Source organism: Salvelinus fontinalis, chromosome 23, assembly GCF_029448725.1.
Source record: "Salvelinus fontinalis isolate EN_2023a chromosome 23, ASM2944872v1, whole genome shotgun sequence".
NCBI classification, from domain to species: Eukaryota; Metazoa; Chordata; class Actinopteri; order Salmoniformes; family Salmonidae; genus Salvelinus; species Salvelinus fontinalis.
This window is the reverse complement of record NC_074687.1, coordinates 4,361,014-4,374,138: the sequence shown is the minus strand read 5'-3', so window position 1 is coordinate 4,374,138 and position 13,125 is coordinate 4,361,014. Positions and strand designations below refer to the sequence as shown.

At 45.6% G+C, this 13,125-nt stretch overlaps 1 protein-coding gene across 6 annotated transcripts in view; it reads right to left on the bottom strand.

Moving 5' to 3' along the window:
* The window catches only part of LOC129820741 (phospholipid-transporting ATPase IH-like), an 83,601-nt gene that overhangs the window by 39,270 nt on the left and 31,206 nt on the right, over positions 1-13,125 (bottom strand). For all 6 annotated transcript variants that reach the window (XR_008754233.1, XR_008754235.1, XR_008754236.1 and 3 more), the window contains exons 3-5: positions 12,882-12,971; positions 11,826-11,906; positions 9,741-9,848 (exon numbers count right to left, since the gene is read on the bottom strand). Coding sequence is in view for 1 of the 6 variants with exons in the window: in XM_055877659.1 (XP_055733634.1) it covers positions 9,741-9,848; positions 11,826-11,906; positions 12,882-12,971 (279 nt within the window). In the remaining 5 variants the exon portion in view is untranslated. The remainder of the gene's footprint in view (positions 1-9,740; positions 9,849-11,825; positions 11,907-12,881; positions 12,972-13,125) is intronic.

The window sequence follows — 13,125 nt, the reverse complement described above, 5'->3', positions numbered from 1 at the left end:
TTCCAGATTTGACAGGAGTCATCCGTCAGTTATACGAGGTGGTTGGGTCAATCTGAATGAATCTGTTGTGCCAATTGAGTAGAGAGCATCTTTCCCTTGTTGCCATGACAAAAGTGCCCCTTTAAACCATTTAAATACACTGCTCAAAAAAATAAAGGGAACACTAAAATAACACATCCTAGATCTGAATGAATGAAATATTCTTATTAAATACTTTTTTCTTTACATAGTTGAATGTGCTGACAACAAAATCACACAAAAATTATCAATGGAAATCAAATGTATCAACCCATGGAGGTCTGGATTTGGAGTCACACTCAAAATTAAAGTGGCAAACCACACTACAGACTGATCCAACTTTGATGTAATGTCCTTAAAACAAGTCAAAATGAGGCTCAGTAGTGTGTGGCCTCCACGTGCCTGTATGACCTCCCTACAACGCCTGGGCATGCTCCTGATGAGGTGGCGGATGGTCTCCTGAGGGATCTCCTCCCAGACCTGGACTAAAGCATCCGCCAACTCCTGGACAGTCTGTGGTGCAACGTGGCGTTGGTGGATGGAGCGAGATATGATGTCCCAGATGTGCTCAATTGGATTCAGGTCTGGGCAACGGGCGGGCCAGTCCATAGCATCAATGCCTTCCTCTTGCAGGAACTGCTGACACACTCCAGCCACGTGAGGTCTAGCATTGTCTTGCATTAGGAGGAACCCAGGGCCAACCGCACCAGCATATGGTCTCACAAGGGGTCTGAGGATCTCATCTCGGTACCTAATGGCAGTCAGGCTACCTCTGGCGAGCACATGGAGGGCTGTGCGGCCCCCCAAAGAAATGCCACCCCACACCATGACTGACCCACCGCCAAACCGGTCATGCTGGAGGATGTTGCAGGCAGCAGAACGTTCTCCACGGCGTCTCCAGACTCTTTCACGTCTGTCACATGTGCTCAGGGTGAACCTGCTTTCATCTGTGAAGAGCACAGGGCGCCAGTGGCGAATTTGCCAATCTTGGTGTTCTCTGGCAAATGCCAAACGTCCTGCACGGTGTTGGGCTGTAAGCACAACCCCCACCTGTGGACGTCGGGCCCTCATACCACCCTCATGGAGTCTGTGTCTGACTGTTTGAGCAGACACATGCACATTTGTGGCCTGCTGGAGGTCATTTTGCAGGGCTCTGGCAGTGCTCCTCCTGCTCCTCCTTGCACAAAGGCAGAGGTAGCGGTCCTGCTGCTGGCTTGTTGCCCTCCTACGGCCTCCTCCACGTCTCCTGATGTACTGGCCTGTCTCCTGGTAGCGCCTCCATGCTCTGGACACTACGCTGACAGACACAGCAAACCTTCTTGCCACAGCATTGATGTGCCATCCTGGATGAGCTGCACTACCTGAGCCACTTGTGTGGGTTGTAGACTCCGTCTCATGCTACCACTAGAGTGAAAGCACCGCCAGCATTCAAAAGTGACCAAAACATCAGCCAGGAAGCATAGGAACTGAGAAGTGGTCTGTGGTCACCACCTGCAGAACCACTCCTTTATTGGGGGTGTCTTGCTAATTGCCTATAATTTCCACCTGTTGTCTATTACATTTGCACAACAGCATGTGAAATTTAATATCAATCAGTGTTGATTCCTAAGTGGACAGTTTGACTTCACAGAAGTGTGGTTGACTTGGAGATACATTGTGTTGTTTAAGTGTTCCCTTTATTTTTTTGAGCAGTGTATATGAAATGACATTTGGAATGTGTAAAAGGCTATTGTTTATGATATTGTAAACACATTGTTCTTTAATATTAGGCTATATTTTTGTATGGGTGAAATTAAAAGTATTGTGTAATCTCTGCTTTGCCTTGCCCTATTGAATAAAAAACATTTCTTATAGCCCAACTATTCTCTTTTTTTAATAATTTAAACACATTGAGCATATACAATATCATTGTTGTGGTAGTCTACTTAGGCAAACCATCTTCATTATCACAATGGCACCTCCATGTGCTACTCAGACCTTCTGGGAGAAAAGTACCTGGCATTGAACTTGTTAGTAGTAGTTGTGTGTTTTAAGCTAAGGACCCCATCTCCTGCTTCCAGACACTTCACCACCTAGATTACAAGGGTTGGATTTGTGATAAACAATTTAAATGTCAGCGCAAGGCATGTACAAAATCAAGTACAATGATTAGCCTCATATACATTGTCTACTGGTATCGTTTATTGTTTGGAGAACATATAGCTGAACAATATGCAAACAATGTGTGCTTTAAGCTTTTCTCTGCTTCAGATGCACAATGTCAAGGGGTGCATTGCAAATGCCAATAAGGCTAATGCCATCATACGGTGGTTCCTAACTTCGGTCCTCGAGTACCCCCAGTTTTATTGTAGACCCGGACAAACACACCTTTGTCCGAATTCAACTTGTAAACTAATCATCAGGCCCTAAATAAGTTGAATCAGGTATGTTTGTAAGGGGCTACAACTAAAATGTGTGCTGTTGCATTTTGCAATGAGTACAGTTGCATAAGCATTTCGCTACACCACAAGCATTTCGCTGCACCACAAGCATTTCGCTACACCACAAGCATTTCGCTACACCACAAGCATTTCGCTGCATTTCGCTACACCACAAGCATTTCGCTACACCACAAGCATTTCGCTACACCACAAGCATTTCGCTACACCACAAGCATTTCGCTGCATTTCGCTACACCACAAGCATTTCGCTGCACCACAAGCATTTCACTGCATTTCGCTGCACCACAAGCATTTCGCTACACCCAAAATAACATCTGCTAAACATGTGTATGTGACATAACATTTGATTTGATTTATTGGGGGTACTCAAGGACCGGAGTTGGGAACCCCTGCTGTAGAACTATGACTGTATTGGATTACATGCCATTATCAGCTGCAAAATGAGTTCACATGGATATCATGAAAAAATTGTGACAGACAAATTAGAAACAGATTCCCTTCCCCTCTATTGCAGGATTGTGATCTGTGATTCATCAACACTAGTTCATCTTGAATAATAGTTAGGGTAACAATGAAAACACATTTAAAATACTTCACTTCAAAGCATCAACAAATTCATTTCAACGTGTACAAGTAAGCTAACTCATATGTAAAGGTTAGACATTTTTGTAACAAGTAGGCTATTATTACGAAAACATTCAGGTTTTAAAAAAAGTCAATACCGTTGGTGGCCAACCTCGCTCCACTGATCCCTGGTCTACTGGGTGAGCACACTTGATTATGAACTAATTGGGTTTGATACGTTGAATCAGGCGTGTTAGTGCTGGGCTGGAACAGAACGCTGCAGGGCTCCACTTGTAATAGGTTTATACATTGTGTGACTTTTAAACTGTATTTTTGTTTATAAAATTTGCTAACATAGTTAGGAATACATAATCCATGGTATACAAGGATTTACACTTATTCTCTTGGGACATTCATCGGGACCTCTTCATCTGCTGACAGAAAACATTACAAAGAAACAGGCTGCATGAAACTCAAATTAGACAGAACTGAATATTATGTTGCTATATCTCTCTGTCCTCAGTTTTTCTCACAAGGGACTGGAACTGGAGAATATTTCCACAATGTCCTCCTACAAAGGTGCCTGCCCTATCCAGAGTAGCCTACTCACCCCCCAACTCTGACAGCTGAAAGTGCTAATGTTAGCTAAACCTTTCACCCTCTTCCATTGCTGTAAGCTAGCTACCTAGATACAAATGCATTTGGAGTTACAATGATAAATACATCAAGATAACTAATTAGCTAAAATGAAGTTAGCTAGCTGGTGATATTTAATTCACTTGGTCAGCTATACATTATGTAAAGTTATCTAATAGCTAACGAACATTACATTAGCAGCTCATTTGAGTTAGCCTGCACACAAAGTTCCTGTAGCAAGCTATCTACCTAATAACAGCTACAACGTTTTTGATCATTTTCAAAATATATTTACTTACTTGCATTGGTTCTCCCACTTCCTCCGTTTTCTGGGTCCTCAGAAAAACAAAATAATGAGCAATCTTCCAGAAGTTTCCGGTGGTAGCAAAACGCAGCCAGCCATGTGGACGATTGGCGCCCCCCCCCCCCCTTGGGTTGTGCCGTGGCAGAGATCTTTGTGCGCTATACTCGTCCTTGTCTCAGGATGGTAAGTTGGTGGTTGAAGGTATCCCTCTAGTGGTGTGGGGGCTGTGCTTTGGCAAAGTGGGTGGGGTTATATCCTGCCTGTTTGGCCCTGTCCGGGGGTATCATCGGATGCGGCCACAGTGTCTCCTGACCCCTCCTGTCTCAGCCTCCAGTATTTATGCTGCAGTAGTTTATGTGTCGGGGGGCTAGGGTCAGTCTGTTATATCTGGAGTATTTCTCCTGTCTTATCCGGTGTCCTGTGTGAATTTAAGTATGCTCTCTCTAATTCTCTCTTTCTTTCTCTCTCTCGGCAGACCTGAGCCCTAGGACCATGCCTCAGGACTATCTGGCATGATGACTCCTTCCTGTCCCAGTCCACCTGGCCGTGCTGCTGCTCCAGTTTCAACTGTTCTGCCTGCGGCTATGGAACCCTGACCTGTTCACCGGACGTGCTACCTGTCCCAGACCTGCTGTTTTCAACTCTCTAGAGACAGCAGGAGCGGTAGAGATACTCTCAATGATCGGCTATGAAAAGCCAACTGACATTTCCTCCTGAGGTTCTGACTTGTTGCACCCTCGACAACTACTGTGATTATTATTATTTGACCATGCTGGTCATTTATGAACATTTGAACATCTTGGCCATGTTCTGTTATAATCTCCACCCGGCACAGCCAGAAGAGGACTGGCCACCCCTCATAGCCTGGTTCCTCTCTAGGTTTCTTCCTAGGTTTTGGCCTTTCTAGGGAGTTTACTAGCTCATATACTAGCGACTTTATTTATCTGAATATGAATGAACATAAATGTATGGTTAGAATAGATAAACAACAGCCAATGCAGCCCAAAGGCGTCACAATGATGTGTAGTAGACTGGAGAGTAGAAGGCCCATTACTAGGACAGTCATAATGATGTGTGGTAGGCTGGAGAGTAGAAGGCCCATTACTAGGGCAGTCATAATGATGTGTGGTCGACTGGAGAGTAAAAGGCCCATCCTGTCAAATCCAAGATGGCGTAGCAGTCAGACGTCTTTGTCTTGTCTTGTCCCATGTATACATCTTTCTATATCTTTTCCTTCGCATTCTTTTTAATATACCTCAACTTCAAAATACTCTCTTTTCTATTTACCTCCGAACTGGAATACCTCAAATGAAGCTAGCTAGCTAACTAGCTACCAGCTATCAGTCAGCTAACCACAGCTTGCGGTCATCAGCTAACCTTTAGCTCGGAAAGCTCTCACCAGTTCGTACAGCACGTTTCAAACCAGAGCATACCAGACCTATTTTTCTCTCCATATCCCCGGATTCCTACCACAAACTCTGAACCTTTTCATCTGGATAATCGCAGCTAGCTAACCGCAACCCGGGTTGACTACTCCTGGCCAACGCTTCCGTCCCGGAGCAAGCACCAACTAGCCTGGAGCTAGCCCATGCTAGACCCATCTCCCGGCTAGGGCTCCTGGGCTACTCCTGAAGCTCACTCCTCGGCTACAATATCCGGACCCCTGCTCCTGCCGGTACTGGGCACGGAACCACGCCGATCCTTCACGAGTGGAATACCGACATAATCTGCCCGAGGATCCCAACAGGCCCCTCAGGCACGACATCCCCTGAAGGCCCATTCTGCTAACCGCGGCCTGCTAGCTATCTATAGCATATTGGACTGTTAGCTGATCCATCGGCCAGTTTCTTGGACCACTATACCCATTTTACAAATTGGACTTGGACCCATCTAATGCTTGGAAACCTACTAATTCCACGACTGGTCTATCGACGTCACCGCACAAGGAGGCAAAAACAGACATTCCCCCCATCGCGACGTCCCTCTAAGGCCCTTATGCTAGCTTGCTAGCCCCGGCCTGCTAACTGCTAGCTTGCTAGCTCCGGCCTGCTAACTATCTGAATCGCCGTGTCCCCAGCCAGCCCAACCACTCACTGGACCCATATGATCACTTGGCTACGCATGCCTCTCCCGAATATCAATATGCCTTGTCCATTACTGTCCTGGTTAGTGATTACTGTCTTATTTCACTGTAGAGCCTCTAGCCCTGCTAAATACGCCTTAACCAACCATGTTGTGCCACCTCCCACATATGTGATGACATCACCTGGTTTAAACATCTCTAGAGACTATATCTCTCTCACCATTACTCAATGCCTAGGTTTACCTTCAATGTACTCTCTTCCTACCATACCTTTGTCTGTACATTATGCCTTGAATGTATGCTATCATGCCCAGAAACCTGCTCCCTTTACTCTCTGTTCCGAACGTGCTAGACGGCCAGTTCGTATAGCCTTTAGACGGAACCCTCAGCCTACTCCTCCTCTGTTCCTCTGGTGATGTAGAGGTTAATCCAGGACCTGCAGTGCCTAGCTCCACTCCTACTCCCCAGGTGCTCTCATTTGTTGACTTCTGTAACCGTAAAAGCCTTGGTTTTATGCATGTTAACATTAGAAGCCTACTCCCTAAGTTTGCTTTATTCATTGCTTAACACACTCTGCCAACCTGGATGTCTTAGCCATGTCTGAATCCTGGCTTAGGAAAACCAACAAAACCCCTGAAATTTCCATCCCTGACTATAAAATTTTCCGCCCAGATAGAACTGCCAAAGGGGGTGGAGTTGCAATCTACTGTAGAGATAGCCTGCAGAGTTCTATCCTACTATCCAGGTCTGTACCAAAACAATTCAAGCTTCTACTTCTAAAAATTCACCTTTCCAGAAACAAGTCTCTCACCATTGCCGCTTCCTATAGACCACTCTCTGCCCCCAGATGTGCCCTGGCCACAATATGTGAAATGATTGCCCCCCATCTATCTTCTGAGCTTGTGCTGCTAGGTGACCTAAACTGGGACATGCTTAACACCCCGGCCATCCTACAATCTAAGCTTGATGCCCTCAATCTCACACAAATTATCAATGAACCTACCAGGTACAACCCCAAATCCGTAAACACGGGCACCCTCATAGATATCGTCCAAACTAACTCGCCCCCCAAAAGCACCTCTGCTGTTTTCAACCAAGATATCAGCGATCACTGCCTCATTGCCTGCATCCGTAATAGGTCCGCGGTCAAAAAAACACTCCTCATCACTGTCAATCGCTCACTAAAACACTTCTGCGAGCAGGCCTTTCTAATCGACCTGGCCGGGGTATCCTGGAATGACATTGACCTCATCCCGTCAGTAGAGGATGCCTGGTTATTCTTTAAAAGTGCTTTCCTCACCATCTTAAATAAGCATGCTCCGTTCAAAAAATGTAGAACCAGGAACAGATATAGCCCTTGGTTCACTCCAGACCTGTCTGCCCTTGACCAGCACAAAACATCCTGTGGCGTTCTGCATTAGCATCGAATAGCCTCCGTGATATGCAACTCTTCAGGGAAGTTAGGAACCAATATACACAGTCAGTTAGGAAAGCTAAGGCTAGCTTTTTCAAACAGAAATTTGCATCCTGTAGTACAAACTCAAAAAAGTTCTGGGACACTGTAAAGTCCATGGAGAATAAGAGCACCTCCTCCCAGCTGCCCACTGCACTGAGGCTAGGAAACACTGTTACCACCGATAAATCCACAATAATTGAGAATTTCAATAAGCATTTTTCTACGGTTGCCATGCATTCCACCTGGCTACCTCTACCCCGGTCAACAGCCCTGCGCTCCCCACAGCAACTCGCCCAAACCTCCCCCACTTCTCCTTCACCCAAATCCAGATAGCTGATGTTCTGAAAGAGCTTCAGAATCTGGACCCCTACAAATCAGCCGGGCTAGACAATCTGGACCCTCTCTTTCTAAAATTATCTGCCGAAATTGTTGCAACCCCTATTACTAGCCTGTTCAACCTCTCTTTCGTATCGTCTGAGATTCCCATAGATTGGAAAGCTGCCGTGTTCATCCCCCTCTTCAAAGGGGGAGACACTAGACCCAAACTGCTACAGACCTATATCTATTCTACACTTTCTAAGGTCTTTGAAAGCCAAGTTAACAAACAGATTACCGACCATTTCGAATCTCACTGTACCTTCTCCGCTATGCAATCTGGTTTCAGAGCTGGTCATGGTTGCACCTCAGCCACGCTCAAGGTCCTAAATGATATCATAACCGCCATCGATAAGAGACATTACTATGCAGCCATATTCATCGACCTGTTTAAGGCTTTCGACTCTGTCAATCACAACATTCTTATTGGCAGACTCAACAGCCTTGGTTTCTCAAATGATTGCCTCGCTTGGTTCACCAACTACTTCTCCGATAGAGTTCAGTATGTCAAATCGGAGGGCCTGTTGTCCGGACCTCTGGCAGTCTCTATGGGGGTGCCACAGGGTTCAATTCTCGGGCCGACTCTCTTCTCTGTATACATCAATGATGTCGCTCTCGCTGCTGGGGATTCTTTCATCCACCTCTACGCAGACGACACCATTCTGTATACCTCGGGCCCGTCGTTGGACACTGTTAACTAACCTCCAGATGAGCTTCAATGCCATACAACTCTCCTTCCGTGCCCTCCAACTGCTCTTAAATGCAAGTAAAACTAAATGCATGCTCTTCAACCGATCGCTGCCCGCACCTGCCCGCCCGTCCAGCATCACTACTCTGGACGGTTCTGACTTAGAATATGTGGACAATTACAAATACATAGCTGTCTGGTTAGACTGTAAACTCTCCTTCCAGACTCACATTAAACATCTCCAATCCAAAATTAAATCTAGAATCGGCTTCCTATTTCTCAACAAAGCATCCTTCACTCATGCTGCCAAACATACCCTCGTAAAACTGACCATCCTACCGATCCTTGACTTCGGTGATGTCATTTACAAAATAGCCTCCAACACTCTACTCAACAAATTGGATGCAGTCTATCACAGTGCCATCCGTTTTGTCACCAAAGCCCCATATACTATCCACCACTGCGACCTGTATGCTCTCGTTGGCTGGCCCTCGCTTCATACTCGTCGCCAAACCCACTGGCTCCTGGTCATCTACAAGTCTCTGCTAGGTAAAGCCCCACCTTATCTCAGCTCACTGGTCACCATAGCAGCACCCACCCGTAGCACGCGCTCCAGCAGGTATATCGCTCTGGTCACCCCCAAAGCCAATTCTTTCTTTGTGCTCTGCTGCCAATGATTGGAACGAACTGCAAGAATCTCTGAAGCTGGAGACTCTTACCTCCCTCACTAGCTTTAAGCACCAGCTGTCAGACCAGCCCACAGATCACTGCACCTGTACATAGCTCATCTGTAAATAGCCCATTCAATCTACCTCATCCCAATAGTGTATTTATTTATCTTGCTCCTTTGCACCCCAGTATCTCAACTTGCACATTCATCTTCTGCACATCCTACCATTCCAGTGTTTAATTGCTATATTGTAATTACTTTGCCCCCATGGCCTATTTATTGCCTTACCTCTCTTATCTTACCTCATTTGCACACACTGTATATAGATTTTTCTACTGTATTATTGATCGTATGTTTGTTTATTCCATGTGTAACTCTGTGTTGTTGTATGTGTCGAACTGCTTTATCTTGGCCAGGTCGCAGTTGTAAATGAGAACTTGTTCTCAACTAGCCTACCTGGTTAAATAAAGGTGAAATAAATCAAATAAAACTAAGGCAGTCATACCCGTAGCTTGTGACTCTGTGTCCTCACCACCGTCCCTTCCTTCACCACGTCCACAGGACACTCATTTATACTGCAGTCTGCCTTGTGTCTCAGCCAGTCTTCATAACCCTGGGTGAGAGAGGAAGAGGGGAAGGGAGGGGAGAAGGGGTTGAGATATACAAGGAGCAAAGAGCAGGAGAAATATGTAGGGATCGTTGGAAGAAATGGAACATAGAGGAGAGAGGGCGATACCGTCATACAAGGTCATACAGTACGTGATATCAAATTAGTGGTATGTTCTGTCAGCATGGTGACCTGTATCCAGGGCATCTACACAACATGTCATCTTGTAGATTAATGATTGCATATGACCTGACCTGGGCCCTGTTAGCCAGGAGAGGTTCATACATCCCTGCTGTTAGCACATCTGTCTCTAACGGAACACAGTGGAGGAAGGCTTCCAACACCAATGAACAGAGAATTAACATACACCGCATTCAGAAAGTATACAGACCCCTGGATTTTTCCCACATTTTGTTACGTTAGAGACTTAATCTTTTTCTCATCAATCTACACACAATACCCCATAATGACAAAGCAAAAACTGTTTTTTAGAAATGTTTGCAAATGTATTACAAATAAAAAACTGAAATATCACATTTACATAAGTATTCAGACCCTTTACTCGGTACTTTCTTGAAGCATCTTTGGCAGTGATAACAGCCTCAAGTGTTCTTGGGTATGATGCTACAAGCTTGGCAATTGGGGAGCTTCTCTCATTCTTCTCTGCAGATCCTCTCAAGCTCTGTCAGGTTAGATGGGGAGCGTCGCTGCACAGCTCTTGTCAGGTCTCTCCAAAGATGTTCGATCGGGTTCAAGTCTGGGCCCTGGCTGGGTCACTCAAGGACATTCAGTGACTTGTCCCGAAGCCACTCCTGCGTTGTCTTGGCTGTGTGCTTCGGGTCGTTGTCCTGTTGGAAGGTAAACCTTTGCCCCAGCCTGAGGTCCTGAGTGCTCTGGAGCAGGTTTTCATCAAGGATCTCTCTGTACTTTGCTCCGTTCATCTTTCCCTCGATCCTGACTAGTCTCCCATTCCCTGACTCTGAAAAACATCCCCACAGCATGATGCTGCCACCACCATGCTTCACTGTAGGGATGGTGCCAGGTTTCCTCCAGACATGACGCTTGGCATTCAGGCCAAAGAGTTCAATCATGGTTTCATCAGACTAGAGAATGTTGTTTCTCATGGTCTGAGAGTCCTTTAGGTGCCTTTTGGCAAACTCCAAGTAGGCTGTCATGTGCCTTTTACTGAGAAGTGGCTTCTGTCTGGCCACTCTACCATAAATTCCTGATTGGTGAAGTGCTGGAGAAATGGTTGTCCTTCTGGAAGGTTCTCCCATCTCCACAGAGGAACTCTGGAGCTCTGTCAGAGTGACCATCGGGTTCATGGTCACCTCCCTGACCAAGGCCCTTCTCCCCTGATTGGTCAGTTTGGCTGGGCGGCCAGCTCTAGGAAGAGTCTTGGTGGTTCCAAACATCTTCCATTTAAGAATGATGGAGGCCACTGTGTTCTTGGGGACCTTCAATGCTGCAGAAATGTTTTGGTACCCTTCCCCCAGATCTGAGCCTCGACACAATCCTGTCTCGGATCTCTACAGACAATTCTTTCAACCTCATGGTTTGGTTTATGCTCTGACATGCACTGTCAACTGTTGGATCTTATATAGACAGGTGTGTGCCTTTCCAAATCATGTCCAATCAATTGAATTTACAACAGATGGACTCCAATCAAGTTGTTGAAACATCTCAAGGATGATCAATGGAAACAGGATGCACCTGAGCTCAATTTCGAGTCTCATAGCAAAGGGTCTGAAAACTTATGTCAATAAGGTATTTCTGTTTTTCATTTCTAATACATTTCTAAAAACGTATTCTTTCTTTTTCATTATTGTGTATTGTTTGTACATTGATGAGGGAAAAAATATATTTCATCAATTTTAGAATCAGGTTGTAGCGTAACAAAATGTGGAAAAAGTCAAGGGGTCTGAATACTTTACGAATGCACTGTATACCATTAATTATGACATTTTGTTCAGATCAACAGACCTGTTTAATGGCAGTGACGGTGATGACAAAGAATAGAGGCAGTCCGCTGGTGACGGGGCTGGTAGGCGTGTCTATGATGAGCTGAGGAGAGAGAAAAAGAGGAAGGAGGCAGGGAACGGAGGTAGAGAGGGAGGGAACAAGGAGGGAGGGAACAAGGAGGGTGGGAACAAGGAGGTAGAGAGGGAGGGAACAAGGAGGTAGAGAGGGAGGGAACAAGGAGGTAGAGAGGGAGGGAACAAGGAGGTAGAGAGGGAGGGAACAAGGAGGTAGAGAGGGAGGGAACAAGGAGGTAGAGAGGGAGGGAACAAGGAGGTAGAGAGGGAGGGAACAAGGAGGTAGAGAGGGAGGGAACAAGGAGGTAGAGAGGGAGGGAACAAGGAGGAGAGTAGAGCACGAGTCAATAAATATTGTTTCAAATAAATTCCAGTTCGGGGGGAGTGATGGAGCGCAATCAGGTGACTTCAGTTTATATCTCCGCCTCCCCACAGTATTTAACCACACCTAACGCCCTCCTACCCGCTGGTTACTCATAACTCATTCATTTCAGTTTAAAGGGATGGTATTTCATCAATTTTTGGATACCATTTTTATGTCTTTGTGTGCAGTTTTAATGATGTTGAAGGTAGTTTCTGGCGCCATTCTACAGAAGGTTGAATTCAAGCCAGACCTCAGGGTTGTGTGTGTGTCTCAGTTTGAGAGAGCAACAGAGAAAGAGTGAGATTGCTAACATCCGCTAGAGCAATAACTGGAAGTGTACAGGAGCAGCTAGCATGCCAAAATCTTAAACTATCCCTTCAACCATTGTAGCAAGCTGAACCGGCCACCTTAGTCTCCTCCTCATAGTGCTACTGGACGGGGTCATATCATATCTATCATGGACCATGATCATAGGCCCATGCGTACTTGACCAATGTAATTCCAAGCCAAATAATTAACATTACCTAATTAACTGTCACATTGACTTCACATAGCCTACGTCTTTAACTAATAGTGTGTAACCTGAACATGAGAAACCCCAGTCTGTGCAATATGTATCGTAAAATGGCATATTGTCACCTGGACCAGGAAGATGAGCAGGAAATAGAAGTTGGCGATTCTTCTGAACTGTTCAAACAGGTTCTTGGGGATGAAGTTCCATACGGTGTACTGGTAGAGAGAACACACACACTATTAACAGGCAGTCTAGAGAGCGGAACAGCAGTGTGTGTGTGTATGTGTGTGTGTGTGTGGTCCAAAAGGTTGCTAACCCTAAAGGACAGAGATACTGTTAATGGAGCACAACAGGCTTGGTTATCAAGGT